The 23,106-nt window shown below is 54.0% G+C and overlaps 1 protein-coding gene across 7 annotated transcripts in view; it reads right to left on the bottom strand.

Moving 5' to 3' along the window:
• PTPRF (protein tyrosine phosphatase receptor type F) overlaps window positions 1-23,106 on the bottom strand; it is an 84,399-nt gene that overhangs the window by 41,024 nt on the left and 20,269 nt on the right. For all 7 annotated transcript variants that reach the window (XM_081144073.1, XM_081144069.1, XM_081144074.1 and 4 more), the window contains 3 exons: window positions 21,366-21,511; window positions 21,024-21,165; window positions 8,698-8,886 (listed from right to left, as the gene is read on the bottom strand). In XM_081144073.1, coding sequence (XP_081000199.1) covers window positions 8,698-8,886; window positions 21,024-21,165; window positions 21,366-21,511 — 477 coding nt within the window. The remainder of the gene's footprint in view (window positions 1-8,697; window positions 8,887-21,023; window positions 21,166-21,365; window positions 21,512-23,106) is intronic.

Below are 23,106 nucleotides of genomic sequence, written 5' to 3'. Positions count from 1 at the left end.
GAGCCTGGGAATCTGCCACCCACCAGAACCCCACAGGAAGGAAGGGGCTTGCCCTGGGGACCTGGCATCCAGCAGCCTCTGCTAACAGCACCCATCCTCCCCTCCCATTCCACCCCCACCCCGCCGGCCCCACCCATTCCGGCTCGTCTCCTCAGCCTGGTCCTGCTAAAGTGCTTCGACCCACCACGGCTCCTGCATAATTCAGGAGGTTAATGGAGGCTGTAGCTCCCACTCGGCCGGCGCCCTGAAGGGTCTGCTCTGGCCACAGACGGACAGACAGGAGCCAGTTTTTGGGGGGGCAGCTGAAAAGGACCCTCATAGGGGGTGGAGGAAACTTGGGCTTGGGGCCAGTCCTGGTAGGTCCAGGTGGGGGAGCCCAAGGCAAGGGTGGTGGGGGGGAGGCAAACCACATGACTTGGCCACACCCCCAGTCGTGGCAATAAACACTTGAAAAAACTGCTTGTGAGAGCACACTGGGCAAGCTGTCTGTGACGATATCACCCTGAGGCACAAGTAACACCACTTCCCTGGAACAAGCCAAGACAATCACACCCACACAGGACAGTCCAATGGACAGTTAATAACCCCACAGGACACAGCCTGACAGAAAAACCACCGCCTGCACAGAACATCCAGAGTGACCCTAACAGCTCACCCCTCCCAGGGCCCAGGCCGGCTGATGGTCATACCCACACAGGACACAGAGATTGCCTGCGGACCCCACCTGACTGGGGTAAATAGAACTCTCATGGCCCAGGCCCCAGGGGAGGACCACCATGGTCCACAATCACTTTACTGCCTGACATCCCTCTCCCACCACCCAGACCCAGGGCAGCAGGAGGGACAGTTAACCCCCAAGGGCTTGGGAGCTGAAAATGGGGGAAGGGGCTTCCCAGGCTCAGCCCTGATGCAGGCAAAGGGCTGGCCTGCTCTGTGGTCCCGGCTTCACTGGACATCAGGGAGTGTGAGGGCCGAGATCACATGCCAAATACCCTTCTCCTGAGAGAGCAGCCCAACGGGCACTGGATAGGTCATGTTCATGGGATGGATGGACGCTGCTGCAGACAACGTTCCTTCAAACGTTGAAGGAATGTGGTGGGTCACACCGCTGGCTGAGGGGCTGCACTAAGCTCAGCTCAACTGGGGAGGAGGGATGTGTGCGCGTGCCAGGCAGGCACAGGAAGTAGTGCCTGGGTGAGATTCCTACTGGGAGAGGAGGCTCCCTGGCGCTGAGAGCCAGGACTGGTCCAGGGACCCAACACAGACCCAGAGCCTATTTGTAAACAGAAGCCCCCAAATCTGGAACCAACCTCCACAGGGTGGCAGTGGCTCTTCCCAGCCCCAACTTCTGACCTGAGACCACCTTGGCCCTGAATTCTGAGGGACCAGATGTGCCCAAGGACACTGGAGAGGTGGGGGGAGTGATGTGAGTAAATACAGTACAGAAGCAACCATTTTACAGGGTGTCTGCTCTGTGTCAGACCATGTGAGATCCTTATCCTCTCCTCTGATCCTCACAGTCCCATGAGGTGGGGCCTTGGCCCCAATTTAAAGAGGAGGAAAGAGATTTCTGAGAGGCAAATCGATTTTCTGAAGTTCATACAGGTGGTGAGTCACACTTGAACCCAAATCTTTTGAGTCCAGAGTCTGGGCTTTGAACCCCGGGCTGCAGGGCTCCTGCATGAAAGCAGCCAGGGGTCAACAGGTTAGGGAGTTTAGTCACACAGGGCCCTGTATTTCTCAGCTGTCATCCCACCATCTACACTGAAGTCATCACTACATGTTCCTCCTAGTGTTTGCTGGGCTGAGGTACATATGGAATGGTCCTCATTTTACCATAGGGCTAGGATGTTAAAGGGAGTTAAGTAGTAACTGAGGGACCCAAGACAAAGGAGGTTCTTGGGAGAAAAGGCAAAGCTTAGTCATGCTTTCCCACCTCGTAGGCATGATCTCCCTCTGTGGCCAGCCTTGAGGACCAGGGCTTGGCTTCACTGCAGGAGCCAACAGGCCCCTTCTGTGGGGCTGGCCTAGAAGGCCTGGGCAATAGGACTTGCTGTCCCCAAGGCGGGGCTCAGCTGAGTATCTTCACAATCCAGACTTGCAATGGATGAATCCACAGGAGGGAATGACCGAGTGTGGATGTGTGTGGTGGCCGGTGGTGTTGAGGGGGCCAGAGCTGGAAATGAGGCTGGAGAGGTCAGGATGGGGATGGGGGAGGTGACGGACTGGACGGGATGGAGTGGTGGTGACGGCAGTGGCGAGGCGTGGCGAGATGCACGGACAGCATTCTTACCTCTAATTGGTGAACCACCTGGCGAGGTAATTTGAATGCAAATAAGATCAGAGAGAAGCATTAGTACAAAAGGAAGGAAAGCCACAAAAAGCCAAATCAAATAAAATAAAACACGAGAAAGGGCCGTAAATACACGGAGAAATTGAGGCCTGAGTCAGGCTGACGCAGGTTATGTGTGCACAAGCACCAGGCTGAGTGTGGGTGAAGCTGTGTCCCCCAGGTCACTGACACTACTCTGAGGAGGGGGAGAGTAGGGCAGTGTCAGCCAGGCTGCGGGTGATGGGCAACAGGACTGTTAGTCAGGGCTCCTGCAGACCCCACTGGCTGAGGCCAATGGAGGGGGAGGTGAAGAAAAGAGGTAGCAACCTCACCCCGCAGGGGCACCCAAATCCACAGGTGGGTAGATTTCAAAACAAAGCACTTACCAAAACAAACCAGGGCATTTAAGCAGACAGAAGGGCAAAAAGGAGGGCTCGCCATAGGTGACCACCAGACCAGGTCTCCCTGAACAAACATACCAGCCCACCCTGCAGCAAGAAAAGTCTGAACGCACAACCTAGTGGCAGACCCAGTAAAGCCCACTCAACCCTCTAAAAACTGAGTGGCTACTGAGCTTTTCTCCAACATGACTGGTGAGAGCCAGAGGCCAGTGCCCAGCCCTTGTCTGTTCAGTGCTTCATAATCCTGGGGATCAGTAGCTGAGAGGGCCAAGTGTTCACCCTCCAAAGGCCTGGTGCAAGGCTAGTGTAAGGTCTGAGCAGGCTCCCTTCCCAACAGGGGCCTCCTCTGAGGCTGTGCTCAGACCTCTTCTTCACCACTCAGAGGAGTGAGGAGCCAGTGGGTGGGCCTGGGCCCAGACCCAACACCGTCTCCCCTGCTCCTCTCTGCCTACTTCTGGGGGAGGGAAGTGTGCCAAGAGACAAATCTGATTACTATTCCATGGGCCTGATGACACCTGCCCGGGAGGAGTTATCATCCATCACCTGCCGGGGGGAATTACCCATCTCCATGTAGGAATGAGGAAACAGAGGCTGAGAAACACAAAGTGACCTGCTCAAAGCCCAAGGTCACATAGCTTTTGAGTGACATGGCAGGAATTGACCCAGTTTGTCTGGCTCATGGCCTGTTTGCAGACCCCAGAGGCTAGACAGAATGCAAAGGCGGCTGTTGGGACGTGGGGTGTGCGTGTGAGGGGATGCAGAGAGATTGTCTAGAAAGAACCATCATCACAATGATTCTCCAAACTTGGTCCAGGGACCTTTAATGTCCCTAAGGCCCTTTCAGAGGGTCCACAAAGTCAAAACAATTTTCATAATACTGAGAAATTATTTTCCTTTTTCACTCTTGTTCTCTCAAAAACATGTGGAAGAGTTTTCCAGAGGCTCTATGATGTGTGATATCACAACAGACCGAACGCAGAAGCAGATGTGAGAATCCAGCCATCTTCTAGCAAGCCCAAAATTTAAAAAGATTTGTAAGAGTGTCAAACAATCCTGCTCTTTTCTCACTAAAGGTTTTTTTTAGAAAAGATGATTATTTTTTCATTAAAAATATTATTTATATTAACATGTAATGGGGTTTTAAGTTATTTTAAAGTAGATTAATAAACATTAAAGATCTTTTCAGTCTTAATATCTAATATGGTAATTATTGATAAAACCCACACAAACAAAAGCTCTTTGTGGTCTTCTGATATTTACAATTAGAGGTCCTGAAACCAAAAAGTTGAAAACTGCTGATCTACTGCAGTCAGTTCTGGCCTGACCTGGAGGGGTGGCCGTGAAAACGGCCCAGTCTGGGACCCCTAGCTTCTGGCCTCAGCTCTTCTAAAACCTAACCTGCATCCCGGCTGGGTGTGGCCCAGTTGGCTGGAGCATTGTCCAGTACATCAGAAGGTTGTGGGTTTGATCCTACGTCGGGGCGCATGTGGGAAGCAACTGATCAATGTTTCTCTCGCATCGATATTTCTCTCTCTCTCTCTCTCTCTCAAATCAGTTAAAAAATAAATAGCCCAGCCAGGTGTGGCTCAGTGGCTGAATGTAGAATCGTGAACCAGGAGACGAGGAGATCACCGTCTGAGTCCTGGTCAGGGCACATGACCGGGTTGTGGGCTCAATCCCCAATAGGGGGCATGCAGGAGGGGACCAATGGATGATGTTTCTATCTATCCCTCTCCCTTCCTCTCTCTCTAAAAATCAATAAAAACATATTTTTTAGATAATAATAATTTCAAAAATAAGTAAAATCTAACCTGATGAATCTTTGGACATCTGAGAACAACCATTTTTCCATCAAACTGAAGGATTTGCCTTTTCCGTTTCATAAGGTGGCCATGAGAGACTGTAGGGAACCTGGGAGTCAGCACTGCTCATGAGAGGTGCCAGTGTGTTCAGGCCAAAGGGAAATTATGACCACATGCTGACAGCATGTCCTCCTGGCAGACCAGGAGGATGGTAGGGCAGAGGGGGGGAAAAGGCTCTTCTAGTCAGAGGAGCCGGGGCTAGCCCCTAGAGTGGGGGGCTGCAGGCCTCAGACCCACTCCAGGGACTGCTCTGCACTGTCTGGGTCCAATTCACTGGGTCAGCAGGCTTCCTCCAACAGCCATATTCTGGCATCTCTGTGCTTGATGCCCTGCAGTCTCAGCTCAGGTGTTGGGGGTATGGAAGGAGACTGCTCTCTGGATGAACAGGTGGACATGTACGTTACGTTGTCCTCAATGCATAAACCATGACAAGAGGGCAGCTCACACACTCAGGCCACCAGGATGAGTGGAGCACGGGAGGCCCCTCAGGGCTCTGTCTAGGCAGAGCATGTGGCCAACAGCTCCTCTTAGGACCCAGCAGCAGCTCAGAGCCCCATTTGGGAGGTGAGTCCCTACCCACTGTTTGAGCAACACTGCCTGCTCCTAACTCGATTTCCATTCTCCCTGAGTCTGTCCCATTTTGCATGGGCCCACCCTGGCTCTCAAGTTCAAATTCTCCAAGAGGTTCGTGTTGTTGCAGCAGATCACATCCCTTCAGTGAGGAACGCGCCTGTCGAGCAGAGCTCACACCTGGGCATATACCACCAGCTGCCCTCCTACCCAGCGCTGCTCTAGGGCCAAACCCTGGTGACATGTGCTGTGGCTCAGTCCGAAGATGCCTGATTTCTGGGCACTAGACAGGGGAGGCCTCAGGTTTGGACAAAATGGGACTGTGGAACTCTGCATCCCTAGCAGGGCCCAGCCATTCCCCAGGCCCCAGGTTCTGCATATGTGATACTAGAAGGCTCCTGGGGGACCTCACAGGGGGAGCTCCCTGGCCCTGCACCTCTACATGTGACCCCAGGTGACTCCCTTAACTCAGCTGTAAGTGAGCATGACAATCACAGCCTGTCCTACTTCTCAGGGTTGCAGGAGAATCCAGTGCAACCAAAGGCAGGAAAGTGCTTTGTAAACTGTCGGTGATGCATAAACCGTGAAAGTCCCTGTAAACAGCCAAGTGCTCTGGGGCTTGATTCTACTCTATGAAGGGATGTCCCTGTCAATGTGCTGGGAACAGCCCCAGCACATCTGAAGTGGAAACAGGACAGGGGCAGCAGCTACTGGGATCAGGGGCCAGGGGCCAGGATCAGGCGGTGATGAGGGAAGAGTCCTGTCCATTACCTCCACCCAGAGGTCAAATTGTTGAGTCCCCTCAGGTGCCATCTGGTTCCATCCTAGTAGCCGGGTTTTGGGCCCACAACCCTCAGGTCACAGGGGGCAGAAAAGGTCTAGCAAAGAGGTCTTTCCTGGACCTGGGAAGCAGAAGGAGTGGACATCAGTCTGCAGGGGCAGGGTCCAAAGGTCATGTTCATGAAATAATTCCTCAACCAGGGCTCAGAGATACCTGTCCTATAGCTGGACTTGTCCGGGGCACTGGGGGGACCTTGCAGAGGGGAGTGAGACCCAGGCCCTCCCAGTAAGGAGGGCCCAGCCTAAGTGAGTAGAGCTAGAGCCAGACGGTAAAATGTAAAGTGAGATGAGTCCTAAAGGAGTAGGTTTTAGGCAGAAAAGGGGGGGAGGGAGCTTCACATTTGGTGAATGTGAGCAGAGGGCCAGGATGGAGTCAGGGAGGCTCTCAGTGCAAGTGGGAATAGGAAGAGCACGGTTCCCAGAGCCCTCACCATACACCAGGCAGTAAACTAAAGCTCTGACTGCCACTGTCTCAGTGCTCTCTGCAACTCCTTTTTAAAGATGAAAAACCTGAAACTCAAAGAAGTTAAATAACTTAACTGAGGCCACAGAGTCAGTAAGGGGTGCAGCCAGGACCCAATGAGACAAAGGTGGAGACGTGAGCAGGGGAAGATAGAGAAAGGTGCTAGGTGCCCTGTTCAAGGGCATGCACCTGACCATGTGGGCAATGAGGATGTCAGAGCACAGAGGGACATGAGCAGAAAACTCTGACGGTGCTGGAGGATAGATTTCAGGGGAGAGCGTAGAAGCAGGAAGAACAGTGTTTTGGTGACCTGGGACATGGCCAAGGCAGGGAGAAAGGAGAAAAGGGGACCAACTTGAGAGTCGATGGTGCCAAATCAAGAGGACTTGGTCATTCCTTGCCGGAAGGGGAGTCAGGATCTCAGGTTGGAGGCTGCCACTCAGAGAGAGAGGCTCAGCAGGAGAAGGGTATGGCTGTCTGGGAAGGTCATCACTCATCACAGTCCGGGTGACACCCAGAAGGCAGATACATTTTTTGGTCTAGAACACAGGCAAGATGTTTAGGTTGGAGAGACAGATCTGGCAGTTGCAGGAGTGGAGAGGGTACCTGAAGTGGGTGAGCAGGCCCGGGGAAAGGCTCTGTCCATGGGGCAAGGACAGGGCTCACGGCTCCCCAGCTGGAGGAATAGGCAGAGGAAGAGGAGACTGTCGGGCAGATAGAGAAAGAGAAAAGCCAGGGAGACCTAGGAGGGAGTGGCTGAGAAGGAGGGAGGGGTGCGGACTGCTGCGGAGAGAACAAGGAGGCTGAGGCCTAGGCAGCTTTGGGTGGAGTACTGGGCGGAAGCCAACTCACAGGGCAGTGAATGGGTGGCACGGGGCCCGGCACACAGCAAGCACTACATAAATACTTGATGAACGAACGCGCGGGACAGCGTGTCTTCCCAGAACTGCTGCCACGGACAATCAGTGCCATTCGGGGTGGAGGCCAGACCTGCGGGGAGGACCATCTGGCTGCTTGGGGAGCCTGCCTGGGGGACTGTGGGGAAACACAGAGGAGCCGAACCGTGCCGGCCTCTGGGCAGCGCTGGGCAATGGCTACAAACGCTGCCGGACTGTTTCCTGCCTTGATTATGGCTGTTTTAATTAACTGCACTACAGCTGCCTCCATCTTGTTGAGTTTTAATTAAATTAAATGAGCTAACACTTCATAGGCTGTCTCAGGCGGCCGTAGCTGGGGCCGGAATCCTGCCCCTGCTGGGCACATCATCTCTCCCTCCTCCCTGGGCACCACATGGAGTGGCAAGGAACCCTCTGAAGCAGCAGGGCCTGAGAGGAGCAGAGTCACGTCCTCCTTTACAGTGTTGGCATCACAGTTGAGGGGCTCCAGCCAGAACTGGCCATCCTGCCCGAGCCCCCATCCCACAGCTACCAGGAGAACTTTGGACCAAGGCCTATGGGTCCAGCCATGCTGGCGGCAGATGCTGAATGCAGCTAAGCTGATCCTGAACCTCCTTTCCCGCCTGCTCCATTCCCACAAAAACTGAATCAATTATCTTGGCGGGAGCCTAGCAGGCAGATCGATCAATAGGGCGACACCTCTCGCCTGGTCAAGATGGTATCCTTGCTCCCAGGGCTCCAAGCTGGCTCTACTGAGACATCCAGAGGGAAGAGGTGGCCTTGGTGGCTGAGGGACAGCAGCAACTCTCCCTGGCTCTAAGCTCTGAGGTCCAGCCTTTTGAAGCCTGATGAATCAGGCATTTTGGCCTCTTTCCCTGCAGTCTGGAGAAGCAAAGGGAAGCACAATCCAGGCCCCCTCCCAGGCTATCACGCGAGATAGCGTGTCTTCCCAGAACTACTGCCACAGGCTACAGGGAAGGTGGAGGAGGAACACCAACAGAGCAACTATGCAGAACCCGACACCAGGCTGGGCATGACACTCCTGTGACAGTCCTGTGAGGAGCAGGGCTGGCCTGAAGTCTGAGTCTGACAATGCCGGGATGGTAAAAGAATCACCAATGACTAGCTCTCATTGCCAAACTAGCTCTCTTCCTGGGCCAGGTGGGCCTACAGCAACATCCGGCCCACCCACTAGGTGCTCTCAGCTCAGCCCTGGAGGGTCAGCCCAAGGTGGAGGCCTCCTGTGGCTTCCAGGCACCCAGGCCCAAGAAGGAAGGCTGTGCTGGGTTCAGGCCCCACACTTTTCCTCATGTCTGTGCAGCCTTCTGCTTACCTGAACGCAGCTGCTTGATGCGACCGTTGCTTGTGGAGGGATCCACAGGAAGGAAGTCCTTGAACCAAGAGATCTCAGGGTCTGGATTCCCTCCTGCTGCGCATAACATGGTGGCGGTGCGCGCTTTCTCCACCACCTTTAGCTGAGGCCCCATGTCAATGGAGGGGAACCCTGGGGGCATCTGGTTCTCTACGGACAAAGAATAGATGTGCATGTTAGGGCTAGGGCCTCCCTCTGTGGACAGCTACCCCTGACTCCAAGGTTGGCTGGGATCCTCAAGATTCTTCTCTCCCTGATCCCTGACTTCCAAGCAGAGCCCTGAGGCCCACTGCCCAGACCTACCCTTCACAGGGCCCGGAGCTGCAGGGGGAATCACCTGCCCTGTCAGGCAGTTGGTTTCCAGGTCTGAGAAGCAATGCCTCAGACTGAAGACATCAGCACTTGTCTCTCTAGGCCCTGGGAGAAACTAGGATTGATGTAGCAAAAAGTGCTAGAGGGACGCTGGGCTGTATGGGGCTCACAGCTGACTCAGTGGCATCAACAGCAACACTCACCCCCCAAAGGCTCCCTGTGCTGTCCAGCACCCACCCCCCTTGTCTTCTTCCGCCATTGTCTGCATCCAGCCTTCAGCTCCACCACATGGCAGAACCCCACATCACAGCCTGGGTTCTGGCCCTGGCTCTGAACACCCCCTACGCTACCAATGAGCCACCCTCGACCCCCGATCCTGACTCTGACTCATTCTCTACTGCAGCCTTGATCCTGACCCTCCTCCCTCACTCAGTTCTGACCTGGGGGCCAGAGCCAGGCCTGGGGACCATGTATGAGCATATGGAGGCTAAGGAAATAAAAAAGCTCTGAGCACACTAAAAGTTGATGGAGGGTGTGGGGGGAACAGGGCAAAGCTCCTCCCTAGCTGCTGTCTTCTGGCTCAGAGTCACTTCCACAGGTGCAATTGGAACAAACATTAGCACCCCCCCCTCACCCCCCTGCATATGGACTCCTGCATCAGTCCTGAGGGTCTGGGGGGCAAGGCTGCCCACTCCCCACCCTTGGAAGCACAAGCGGTTGGAAGCACAGGGTCCGGACTAGTGCAAAACAAGTAGGGCATCCACCTCCACCACTAACCAGCTGTAACCTTGGTGTGTTACAAATCCTTTCCATGTCTCTGTTTTTATCTGAAAACGGGGTTCAGGCGCCCACCTTGTAAAGGCATCATGAGGACATCTGATAATACCCATGAGGTGCTCGAGTCTGTCTGACAAAGAATCTGCACCCAACGGATATTAGCTGATGTTCTTATAACTAGCAAGGGCTGAGCCACTGGGGCAGACAAGTACCAAGACCAGGCCTGGGGCCCCCTGTCCTGTCCTGGGCTGGTGACAGGCCCTTCTCCCAGGAGAAAACCACAGACTGTGTGTGAGCTCACCAGAGCCTCTTCACCAGTGTGGATGCCAGGCACACCCAATGGGGGAAGGGGAATGCTGTCCACTGTCAATCTCCTAGGAGTGGGGCTCCAGGGTGGGGGTGACCAGGAGACTAGCAAGGCTCTGCACCTCCCTCCCATAGGCCCAGCGTAAGTGGGTGTGCAGGGACATTTGCTGAGGTCAGACTCCTGTGCCAGGGAAAAGGCACATGGCATCTCAGAAGGAAAGAAAGTAAAGGGGGGCAGTGCTGTCCTGCCTGAAAGCTCTGAGACCCAGTGAGACCAATGGGGGATGAGGGCAAACAAGAGAGGAAGCTGGAGGAACCCTACCAGGCAGAGGCAAGACATCCCTCCACCTGGTGCCAGACCCCACGAGTTCTCTGCCAAGGCTCCAGGTGCCAGGGGCATCCCAAAGGGACTGTGGTCCAGTCAGGAGATGGGTTCTGGGGGTGGGAGCAGTAGAACTTCCACCATGTCCTCATCTCCCCAGCCTCTCCCTATAGCCTGCAGTACGCTTCCCCATCTGCAGCCCTAAAAATTCCAGGCATGACCCAAGCATCTCCTTGGCTGTAAATATGATCCCACAGAGTCCTAACTTTCAGCTCTGATTTTTAAAAGGAAAATGTTAAACAGTGGCAAGAAAAGAGAGGATGGAAATGAGGCAGGACTTGGGATGCACCAAGCAGGGAACAGCTTCCTTTGGCCCTGCCACCACTTGCTTTCACAGCCAGGGTAGGGCAGGGCCTGAGGCCCAGGGTTCCCCTTCCATGCTCCCTGTTCTTCCTAGCAGGTGGGGGCACTCAGGACTGCCAGAGCCATCCTAGCCCACCAGGGTGCCAGTTTAGTTCCTCCCAGACCTTAATCCTACCTGCTAAGCGCTCCTGAGCAATGGAGGTGAGGGTGGACAGAGGGGATAGGGCCTGCCAGAGTCAGGGTCCAGGAGTCAGCTGACCCCTATCTACTAGTAAGACAGTCATCAAGGAGAAGGGAAGGAAAATAAACATCTGCAACCCCGAGTCCCAGGAATCTACTCTGAATTCCTAACACAGAGAAGGTCTTTGGGATTTACGCCAAATTAAGGACAATTAATTTTCCTCCCTCAATTATCGTGCCCTCAATGGCTCCATCCTTGGCTCAGATCATCCCTCAGGCACTGCTGTCAGAGCCTGAAACTGGCATGTGTGAAGAGCTGTCCACAAAACAGCAGGACCCTAAAGCCATTCCCCTGTGCCAAGGAGGCTTCCAGGCAGACTCATGAGGCTGCAGTCCTGCACCTCAGGAAGGAGAAGTGTGCCTCACAGGAGGACTCTGGCCCCAGGAGTCACCACTGCTGTCTTTTCCCTCTATGCTCACCTGCTGCGTCCAGCTCGTTATACGGAGCCGAGGACAGCAGCCGGTTTCTGATGCCCGCCGTATGCCTGGACAAGCTGAGCACTGGGCACACTGCTGTAAATTGACCCAGCCACACACTAGCACATTTATCCCCTACACCCTACCCCCCATAGGAGCTGGGTCCTATGGTGAGGAGCAGGCAGGAGAACCACTCAAGCTAAAGACCAGGGCAAATTCCTCTTGCAGATGTCACATGATCACTCCAAACCCATCAACTGGGAAAAGTGAGGCCCAGATAAGAGGGAGAAAAAGTGTTAATGAAACATTTACTACCTTATAGGTACTTAGTTAAAATGCTTTACAGAATGATTTAATCTTTTCCGAAATCCTGAGGTATATAAACAAATGGGGGTTTAAAGAGATCTAGAAACCTGCCCAAGGTCACACAGTTGGATGGGAGGTGGGGCTGGGATGAGACCAGGTGGTGGGACCAAGTGCCTAGCAGGCCTGGGCCAGGGCAGGGCCAGTGGAGGGGAGAGCACCCCTGCGAGCACCCTACCATCATTCTGGCTAACCTCCCCAAGGCTGGCTCAGCCCATTCCCAAGCCACGCCCTCTGCCAGCTTCCAGGGCTCAGCCACTCCACCACAACCCCCTGCACATAAGCCTGGGCATTTTTATTTACTGCAAGACCAACCGGACTGTTCCCACATGTGGCTACACATGGGCAGTGGCCAGGCACCCAGGTTCCAACATCCGAACGTACCCTTCATGTGGAGTCCATTCAAAACCTGTCCTGAGGAGAGGGAGGGGAAGAAGGGCCCCTCCCCCTTCCAGGCCACCCGGTAACCATAGCAACGGTGACGGGCGCTGCCGTGGAAGGGCTGCGCGTGCCCAAGCGTTGCACAGCTGCCGCCCTCCCTCCCCACCTGGGTGGAGCCGTGGTGACCCCTCCCAGGACCCCCACTTCCCAACTCCAGGGAACCCACTCTCCTAGGCGTCCTTCCTGCTCAACCAAAAATGATGGCTGTCCCCCCCACTCCCAGCACAGCACAGGAACGGGGGAGATCCCCACACACCTGCAGCCTCAATGCCTGGGCATCTGCAGTGTCTGCCGCTGTGGGGCTGAGGTCCTCTATCCTCTGATAAGGGATGGAAACAGATGCCTTTGCGGACTTCAGAGGTACCAGGAGCCCAAGTCTCTACAGCTGTTTGTGGATTCCAGCTGCATGCACATATGCACATATAGGGTGCACACACATTCCCCCAGGGTCTGCTCCCACAGACCTCTGTGCCTGTGGTAGCTCCAAACTGTGCTGGTTTTTAGATACTGCAAAGGGAGACCTGACCCCTTTTCTGGGCAGAGGATGACAGGGCATGTACGTACCTGCACTGGGGTGCTGGGAGCCTAAGGATCAGAAAGGGGCAGAAGCCTGGCTGAGGTCCCACAGCAGCGGTGGAGTGGATCAGTTCAATTCCACAACCCACCTGCTAGCTTGGCAGTTTCCCGAAGGAAGAAGGAGATGTAAGAATAGGAAACACTTGAGCATGGGAGGCAGGGAGAGCTTTGGTGGGGGGAGGGAGGGGCTGTCTGAGTAAAGGCTGTGGGAGGGTGAGAAAGGTGGGTCTGGTTGAAGCAAAGGAAAATGTTGGGGTCCTGACAGATGAGACTAGAGTGGGGGTGGACAGGGGATCAGCTTAGGCTGGCTGCAATGACTGGGGGAGGGAGGCTGCTGAGGCCCCCTACAAAGCACACACAGGTCTCTTTGTTGAGCTCAGCCTTAGATGCCTGAGGCGGTGTCTGGGCCAGAGGAGGGGGCTGCACCAGGGAAGATGACAGATGGAGACGCCTCGCAGGGTCTCAGGGTGGGCAGCACCGTCTGTCAGATGACCTTCTCACCCTTGTTTACCCAGCTTCCTGGCATCTCAGTGCACATGCAGGCACACACCAGTACAGGCTCCCTGGGGTGGCACTGTCTGTAAACCTGACCCCCTCCCTGTGTGTGTGTTAGGCCTGTCTCTGAACACACAGACACCTAGAAATATGCAGACACAGAATTACACATGGTGAAAAAGACAGGTGCGAAAACAGAAACCTACATGTGCCTGTGGAGGGCCACCTGCAGTGACAAGCACCTGTGGAAACAGACTCATGCAAACACACATGCAGTCTGATACATACATGTGCTGAGACACGTGCACCTGAAGACACACACAGAGACATGGACAATGAAAAGATGTGTAGAGACACATGAAAACTTCGTGGGTAGCTGACAGCTCCCCCAGCTCTCCTGCACTCTGAGGAAACCAAGGCCACCTCAGGCCCTGTCCCTGAGGCAGCTCCATCCTCAGCAAGGGCAGGCCAAGACATCCCCTAGCAAGTCAAAAGGCCTCCCCGACCTGCAGGATCCCACACTCTCCCAGAGAGCCCACCTCCACCCCCAGGCTTCCAGGAAGTAAGGGGGGAACCTGGGGAGCCTTGAACCCATCTCCCTTCACAGCTTTCAGTCTCGATTTTCAGCTTTTTCCAAGAGAATACTCCCACCTCTTCCAGCACTCAGATTTCATCAAACTTGGCATCTTAAAAGCCTGTTTTGTTTTTTAATCTGAAGTGTTTGGGGCCTGTCGGCAGCCTTGGCCTCCCCCTCCCAGTCTCTACTCTCAACCCAGGGCTTCCCTGGTATCTCACACAGCCCTACTCAACCTCCCCACCACACACGCCCAAGCGGCCCCGGGGCCATTCCCTGGGCACACACCCTACCCACACTCTGGCTTCCGGGCCCTGGCCCATGTTAGACTCTCCTCTTGGAGCTTCCCACCTCCATCCCACTTCAGGAGGATTCTTTTGATCCATTTACCACTCCCACCATCAGTCACTCCAGACCAGCAGCAGCCTCCCACTCACTCCTCAGGCCCCTGGAGCCGAGCTGTCACCCCCACTGCTTCCTGCCAGCATGTACCCCAAGGTCAACCATGACTCCATGGAGATAAACCCAAAGGAGACTTCTCAGAGTCATCCTGCCTGACCTCTGGACAGCACCCAACCCTGCTGATGACCTCCTCCTCCTCCATGTCCTCTTTTCTCTCTGACTTCCATGGCCTTACTTTGTTTTCCCGCCCACCTCTCAGATCCTCTTCACCAGATTCCTATAGAAACTCCTGTCCCAAGGCAAAGAGTTAGCTTCTGGGGCTCCATCCAGACCCCCTCCTCCCCTGTTGGGTCTCGCTCCTTGAGATTTGCCATTTCTTGGCCTTCAAAACTCCATCTCCAGATGTTCCTTGGACTGCCAGGCGGATCTGAACAAGGCCTCCTTGACACCTCCCCTGGATGCCTGTACATGTCTGACACAACAGATTTCTAACAGGACTCATCAACTTGCCCCTTCAAACCTGGTCCTCCTCCCACACCTGAATCTCGGAGAACAGCACCACCGTCTACCTGGCCACAGAGCCAGTAACCCAGAGGCTCCCACCTCCTCCCCCAGGCAGCCAGGCAGGCCACCTCTCTCTCTAAACTGCTTGTAACCCAGTCTCACTTCCTCTCCTACCCACTGCTTGGGTTTGGCCCACTGCCACCTGTTGTCTGGGCTACAGGGCTGCCCCAACCTCTCACTGGTCTCCTTCCACCCCACTCTGCACTCTCAGTGACCTTTCTGAAGCATACAGTTGATCATGTCGCTCCCATTATTAAAATCCTCTTTCCTCTGGCAACCAGAGAGACAGAGCACCTCACCAAGGATGGAGAATGTGCACACACAGGGTCACTTAAAAATTTTTATTTTTTGTTTTAATCTTCACCCGAGGACATGCCTCTACTGATTTTAGAGAGAAAGGAAGTGAGAAGGAGAGAGAGAGAAACATATTGATCAGCTGCCTCCCACATGCGCCCTGATCGGGGATCGAACCCGTGACCTTTCAGTGTACAGGGCAACGCTCCAACCAACTGAGCCACACCGGTCAAGGCACACACACATGCATGCATACACACACACACACACACACACACACACACAGTCATTTAAAACCTCCAACTTGGCTACCTGTTCCCAGAGCTGCCAACTCCACTGTGGTCATGAGGCTGGGGGAGAGGGGAGTAATCAAGGGGGCTATGCACATAGCAGGGCTTTATAAGCACCTGTGACTAGAGGGGTAAGAGGGCCACGGTGGGCACAGGGGAAGCGCCTGGTGTGTCTGTGGCTAACAGAAGAGGCAGGTGTACTGCCCACCCCACAGGAAGACCCATTTAGAAAGAAGTCCACTTGGGCCTTTTGAAGGCAGATCAGAACTAGAAAAAATGGGGGATTCAGGTACCAAGGAACCCAGAGTCTAACTTTCTAGGGCCTCCTGGAAGTGCCCACCTACCTGTTTCCCACCCCCATGCCTGGGGCACAGAACTCTCCAGGAAGTGGATGCAGAGTCTTATATGTCCGTGATCTCAGATGCTACTGTGGTCATGATATGGGGGAGACAAGTCACAGAGACCACAGTCACTGGACCCAGAGCACATTAAGTCATGCCTCTGCTACAAGGGAGAGGCAGAAGTTGGCCTGGGTTCTAGGTCTTCTGTCGCTGCAAATTAGGGAGGTGACAGGCTCTGCTTCATAAAAACCAGCCTGTTACCCAGACACAAATGTAGGCAACAGGAAAGGGCACCCCCTGTATCCTCTGTCTGCAGCAGCCCTTTACCTAGTCAGGCCTGGGCCAGGGGCAGGGAGAGCTGACCCCCTGTGAAAACACAAGCTCCCTTACCAGCTCAGCTCCAGCCCAGGACAACTCAGGACAGGGGCATATGTTGCTCATCGGCCCTCATGTTGCCGGGGCTTTTTCCAAAGCGATTATGTGTATTCGTGGGTGGAGGGGGGTTCAAGAGGTCCTTCATCACCTCACAGGTCCCAAAGCCAGCCAGGGTCGAAGCCAGGGCAGAAACCAGGGGTTCAGGCCCAGCACTGACTGCTCCCCCACCCCAGTCATTACCTCACATTGCCTGACAGTTGGTCCCTAAGAGCCTGCCTGGAGGCAAGAAAGACCAGGCACTCTACACAGGCACCTGGATTCTTGGGCCCATGTGGCAAGAGTGGTGTGGTCTTGGTCAGTCAGCAGACACCAAGGCCAGGTGGGAACAGGTATAGGGTACCTGGGCTTGGTGGGGGAGGGGAGGGAGAGGAGAGAGAGGAGAGAATCCCAAGGTCTGGGCAGGATCCCTGTCTGGTGCACCCTCCCTCCTGGCCTGATTGCAGAAGAAATGCTGAGGTGCCATCACAGGCACTGAGAAGAGGTCAGGTCAACCATTCTGTCCCACGTTCATCTCTGTCTCAGCTGACCAACAGCTCTGAGCAGGCATCCCGTGTAGTCCCAGAGACAATGAGCCCAGACCCAGTATCTCTGACCTCCCACAGCACCAGACTGATGATACATTCAGTTCAGGCTGCTTGCTGCATAAGCCCCTTACTGTACACACAGCCTGTAAGGTGGAGACCACCTTGTGTACGTACCACACCCACATGCACATTGTCTAATGTGTGCACACACACACACACACACACTGTGTGATGTACACCACCTGCTGTCCACACCACACCCCCACACTGTCTGATGCACACACACACTGCATGATGTATACCACCTGCTGCATGATGTACACCACCTGCTGCACACACCCCCCATAATGCCCGATATGTGCGCACACACACATGCGCGGAGTCTGCTGTACATCCCTGCTATACATACAGCCTGTAAGGCACACACACGCTATACACACTGCCTGCCTTACACATGGCACAAAGAGCACCCACACCACACACAGGTGCACAATTATCTGCTGTATCCATGACCACAGGGTAAATAATGCCATCTGCACCCAGAGCCCTCAGAGCCAGGCCCCCCAGGACAGAGTCAGAAACAGCTCATCCCTGCCCCTCAGCCTTCCTCCCTCACCACCTCCTTCTTGGCCCTTCCAGAACCTACCCAAGTTACCAGGGTCCTGCCACACCTCTGCTGTCTGGCCTCCACCGGGGCTTTCCTGACCACTGTCCTGCCTGGGCTGGACCCCATGGCCCAGATGAATCTGTGACCTTCAAGACCCTCACTCCCTCCACCTCCTGGAGGCAAAGGCCAAGAGGCAAGGCCTGTCTCCCTTCCCCCTCAGCTCCCCCTCCCTCAAGAAGGAAAATGTCAGATTCCCTGTCTCAGTGGTGGCAGCGGGGCGGGTTGGAGGGGGAGTGATTCAGCCGCCTCAAGAGTGCGGAGTGAGAAGAGCTTTTCCTGCCATTACCCAGCGAGGGAGAGGCTGGCTCGCTAATGGCTTCAATTACCACTCAGACAGGAACGCTGGGCGGCGGGCTCTGCACTCCTCACAGCCCAGGACGGGCTCACCCCCCAGCCAGCTTGTGCTGCTGAGAAGCTGCCTGGGCACCACAGGGCAGTCGGGACTCTGCCTGGGGAGCTGGGTGCAAAGGCCATGATCAGGGGCACTCCCAGAGGCACCAGTGGAGCTGAGTGTGAGGGAAGGCAGGGCAGGGGGCCTAGAACAAACTTGCAGGCCTAAGCTCCCTTTTAGGGGTGCACCAAACCCTCACCTGAGCCAGGTCTCCCTAGGCAGCCCTCAGCCACTCCCCTAAAGAGCCCAGCTTGTGGTGATTGGCTCCAGCCCAAAGCGCCAATCATTCCTACACACACAGGGCTTTCCTGGCCAGCATAGGAGGCCAGGAGGAGCAGGGCGGGGTGGAGTGGGGGTGGGGGTGGGGGTGGCAGGGCAGTCACAGTCTGGGCTGCGTTCCTCTGGCCCCACCCCCTGGCACCTTTGAGGCCTCCCACTCCACTCCTTTCTGCCAAGCCCAGAGCTGGTCAAGGTTACACAGACCAACATGGGAAGTCAGCATTTTGCCTTCCGGGTGCTGTGTTTCAGGAGCAGGAGGGGCTCGTTCAGGCCCACAGCTTCACCCCCACCCAAACATGGACCTGCCCCCCACTCCCCAACACAATCAGACACCTTCCATACTCTACCCAATCATACCCCAGACCCTGCTAAAGGAACCCAAACATACACAAACATACCCCAGACCCTGCTAAAGGAACCCAAACATGCACAAACATACCCCAGACCCTGCTAAAGGAACCCAATCCCAGAAGGCCCCTCAGGATGGAGAGACCCCCGCAAGTCTGAATGCCCCTCACCTGAGGCCCTGGAAGACCATCCTCCTCCTCCTCCTCCTCCAACCTTTAGAAGTTAAAGCTGCCCAGGGCAGTAGTGGGATAGGAGAGTGCCCACAGAGGACCTGGGGGGAGGGCCAGGGCCAGAGCTAGGGCTGAGGGGCTTTGGGGAGGATTTCTCTTTCAACACTAACAAGGAGGCCCTTTCTCCAATATGAAAGCCTGAGAAGATGCCCTCTGGGGCAGGAGCCACAGTCTGGCCCTTTAACCACTTCCCAAATGCCAGGGCAGGGCAGATGGCTCACTGCTGGGGCAGACACCAACAGGAGGGAGGACAGTGTTGAAATGCTTGCCCTCAGGTCATGAGTGGGGAAACTGAGGTCAGGGGTGGCTGGGTCAGAACACTCAGCAATCAGTGATCCTGGCCCAGGGCCTGTCCTCTGGGCCCCTGCCCCTCAGGTAAATACTCCCCCCATGGGAGTAAAAGATAGGGGCTGCACCACCCAGATAATGCCAGGCAGCATAGAAGCCAGGTGCTGCCAGCTCAGAGGCCTGGGGCTCAGAATGTACGGCTTCTATCCCAACATTCTGGCAGCTACAGTTCCTGATGGAATCCTGTGAAGGGCTAAACTACATCGTATCTGATCCTCCAAACCAGCCTGGGCGCTAGGTAGTGCATCTCTATCTACAGGCAGAGCAAATGAGGCTCAGAGGCACAGTTACCTCCCCAAGGTTATAAGGTGAGAGAGTAAGTGGTCAGAGCCCCTGTTCTTAACCATTGTCCTCCACTGCCCCTTGAAGCTGGAGGGCCCCGCCCTGCCTCCCAGGAGGCACACAGACAAAAGGAATTACTGAATGGATGCGTGTGTGAACCCAAGAAGCCATAGCGTAAAAATGGCCAATGTGAAAAGATGCTCAACTGCTCTCGTAATCAAAGAAATGCAAATTAAATTGAGATACCATTTTTTGCCTATTAACTTGGCAAAGATATTTTCTTAATGATAATTCCCACTGCTGGTAAGGATGTGCAGAAAAGAGGCCCTCTTATGACCTGCTTGGTGGGAGTGTAAACTGACACAATCTTCTGGAAATATTGAAAACCTTAAAAACGCATGTGCAGTTTTGATCCAGCATCTCCATGAATCTAGAATAAGGAAATAATCAGGAAGGTGAATACATCTGCAAAGATGTGTATAACACCTTATTTGTAAAAGCAAAAAACTGGGAAGACCATATGTGTCCAACAATAAGGGAATGGCTAAATAAATTAGGGTACTTCCATGTGACACTTACCCACAGCCATCAAAAATAATGATGCAGAAGAAAACTTAATGAAGAGAACGGTGTTCAAGATATGTTTTTTTAAAAACAGCAGTCTACAAATCATTGGGCAGAATGTGGTCCCATTTTTGTTATATATATAAAATGCATGCACAGAAAACAGACTATAAAGAACTAACCAAGTGTTAATAGCAGAGGTCCAATAACAGGTGATTTTTATTTTTTCCTATGTGTTATTTTATACTTACCAAATTTTCAATAGTAAAGAGGTATTGCTATTGTGATTTTTTTTTAAAAAGCAACAATCAATACTACATTTTGAAAATACACGCAGACATATTCAGACTAATGAATCCATCGTGGCTGGGGACTGATCATGCCACTTTGTTCATGGCTTCCCATGTCTCCAGGAAAATGGTGAATTGCTCTCCCCCTCTTCTTTCTGAGCCCTCCAGCTCCACACACCATCCAAAAAGCTCCATTCTCTCCTGCCTCTGGGCCTTGGCACATGCTGATGTTGTTCCTTCTGCGAAGGGCTCCACCCAAACTCCCACTTATCCTCAGAACTCAGCTTAGACAACAGCTCCCTTCTCCCCTGTGCTCCCCCAGTCCTCTGGGCTGCCCCCACAGCACTTACTGGAGACTGAAATTTAGAGAGCCCGGTCAGACAACCCTCTGGACACAAGGTAACATTAGGGAATGTTTGTGAATGAATGGAGGAGCCATCAAGTGAGAGAAGACACTAAAATCTACACATAGAGCCCCAGCCCCCCATGTAGGGCCCTTGCAACAGGAACACAACTCTCTGAAGCCCGATCCACTGCCAGGAGCCATGTAACCCAAGCAATACACAGCTGCAGCCCACACTTCAAGTCAGACTCTAGACACCACCAGATAAATGCCCTTCTCAGCAGAAGAATACAAAGACACGAGGCACACAGCTGGCCCAGCACAAGCCAAACCATCCAGGCCAGATCCAATGACCATCTTTGTCCATTGCTGACCTTCACCCACCCTAGAATGGCCAGTTCTTTCTACCAAACACACACCACCCAGTGGCTGGGACAGGGCTGTCTGGCTGGTTCTTCCCAGACATCAGTTTACCTGCCCACCATGCCATGTCCTTCCGTGGCACTTACCTTCCAGCACCGAGAGCTTGGCACTAGTGTTGATTTCTCCCACACTGTTGGTGGCCGTGCACTCATATATGGCTTCGTCTCGCTGAACCCGTAATGGCTGGATCCGCAGCACGGACCCTGCCCCATCATCAAACTCAATTACCTGCCAGAGGACAGACATTTGGTCACAACTTGCTCTGGGTCAGCCATCATCCTGCTCCAAAAGGCCCGCAGGGGAGAGAGAGAAAGAGACAGAGACAGAGACAGAGATAGAGACAGACACCAAGGGGAGCGGATGTAGGACCAGACTCTGGAGTAGGCAAACCCTGAGCCCTGCCTGCCACTTCCCACCCGAGGATGTACCTCGAAGCGCTGGGAGCTGACTTTCTTCCCCTTCTTCATCCATGTGATACGTGGCTTCGGTTCCCCTGTGGCTTGGCATACGAAGGAGGCCACCCCTCCTGACAGCCCAGTCTGGTCCTCAGGGACCTTAACGAAGACAGGTTTGCCTGGAGAGAGAGAGACACCAAGTCATCACAGGACGGTCATTGCAGACAGGCCCAACACTAGGTGGCAGTCATGGGGATGGGGTTGTGGCAAAAAAGATCTGTAGAAGAAATAACAGTAGTGACACCTAACCCTTATATAGTGCTTACTATGTGCCAGGCACTGTTCAAACAGCTGTAGGCACATATGGTGGATGTTGTAATTACCTCTGCTTATAAAGAAGAGAACTGAGGCACAGAGATGTTAAGGTATTTGCTGAATGTGACACAGTGGCAGAGCTGAGATTTGAACTCAGGCATTCTGAGTCTGGGGTCCATGCTTTAACCGCTACTCATTTGTCTCCCATTCCCCCATCAATTCCAAGCTCTAGGACAAAGGCATGCTGACAGCTGCTGGGAACAGCCCCAGTATCTACCCCAGACTTGTTTCTTTCCACTGCTTTCCACCTTAGTGATGGTACCTCCATCTACTCCAATGCTCAAGCCAGAAACCGTGGCTCCTCCTCTCCTCCGGCCCCCACATACCAGCAGTCCCAAAGGTCTAGACATTCCACCTCCTAAGTATCGCTGGACGTCTTCCCAAGTGAATGCTTTCCTGTAAATCTGACCCTGCCCCCTGCCCCCACTGACAGGATTATTGCCTTCTGACAGCCTGGATGTCTCCCCAAAGTGTCCACAGGGAGGCAGGGGGAGGGGAGGAAGGAGGGGGTTCAGCCACTGCACTGCCATGCCCACATCACCAGGAGCCCACCTGGAGCACCTGTCCTATGAATCCCACCACCCAGGGTCACAAGACCAGAGAAAACCAGCCTTCACTAAGACATAGCAACACCTCGTTAATCCTGACAGAGGATCCATTTCCTATTAATCAGGCCAATGAACAGCTAGAGGAAGGTTAATACCGTGGGAAATGACCTTTCAGTCCACCTGCTCAGTGCTGATGCATCCGGGCTTGGCTGGGACCCTGGCACAGAAACGTGCGTGTGCAATGACGAAAGTACTTTGCTAAGCACCCACTCTGCACCAGGTACTTTATCGCATTATCCCCAGTTTACAGACTCAGAAAGGTCAAGTCACTTGTCCAAGGTCACACAGCCAACGAGCAGCACATCTGAGACTGGATTTCAAACCTGTTTGATTCCAAAACACCAGGCACAAAACTGTTCGCATGGTATTGTTGGAGGCCTCGTCAAGAGCAGGGTCAGTGGCACGGTGAGTGCCAAAGCCAGAGCAAAGGAGGCCGAGGAGTAAGAGTGAGGTGAAGAAGTGGAGGGAAGAGTTAAGTGACTATGTAAACAAGACTGGCTGTGACAGGAAGATAAAGAAAATATGGCACCTGGAGAGGATGAGGGTTGGAGGAGGTTTTTTACATTTTCGCTTCTCTTTTTTTCTAAGATGTGAAAGCCAATGTTTAAATGCTGATGGGAAGAAGCCTGCACACAGGAAGAGGGTACCAATCCAGCGGAGAGAGGAGGGACAGCAGATGGGGCAGGCCTCCGAGGTGGGGAGGGTCTGGGGGGAATACTAGGATCAGGAGTGACAGCTGCAGGTACAGAGTGTAGGGAGGGCTTACCCTTGTGGGGAGCAGGGAGGAACCC

This window comes from Miniopterus schreibersii (genome assembly GCF_964146895.1).
Source record: "Miniopterus schreibersii genome assembly, chromosome: 8".
Taxonomy (NCBI): domain Eukaryota; kingdom Metazoa; phylum Chordata; class Mammalia; order Chiroptera; family Miniopteridae; genus Miniopterus; species Miniopterus schreibersii.
The sequence above is the reverse complement of the archived record's forward strand: the minus strand, read 5'-3'. Positions and strand labels throughout refer to the sequence as shown.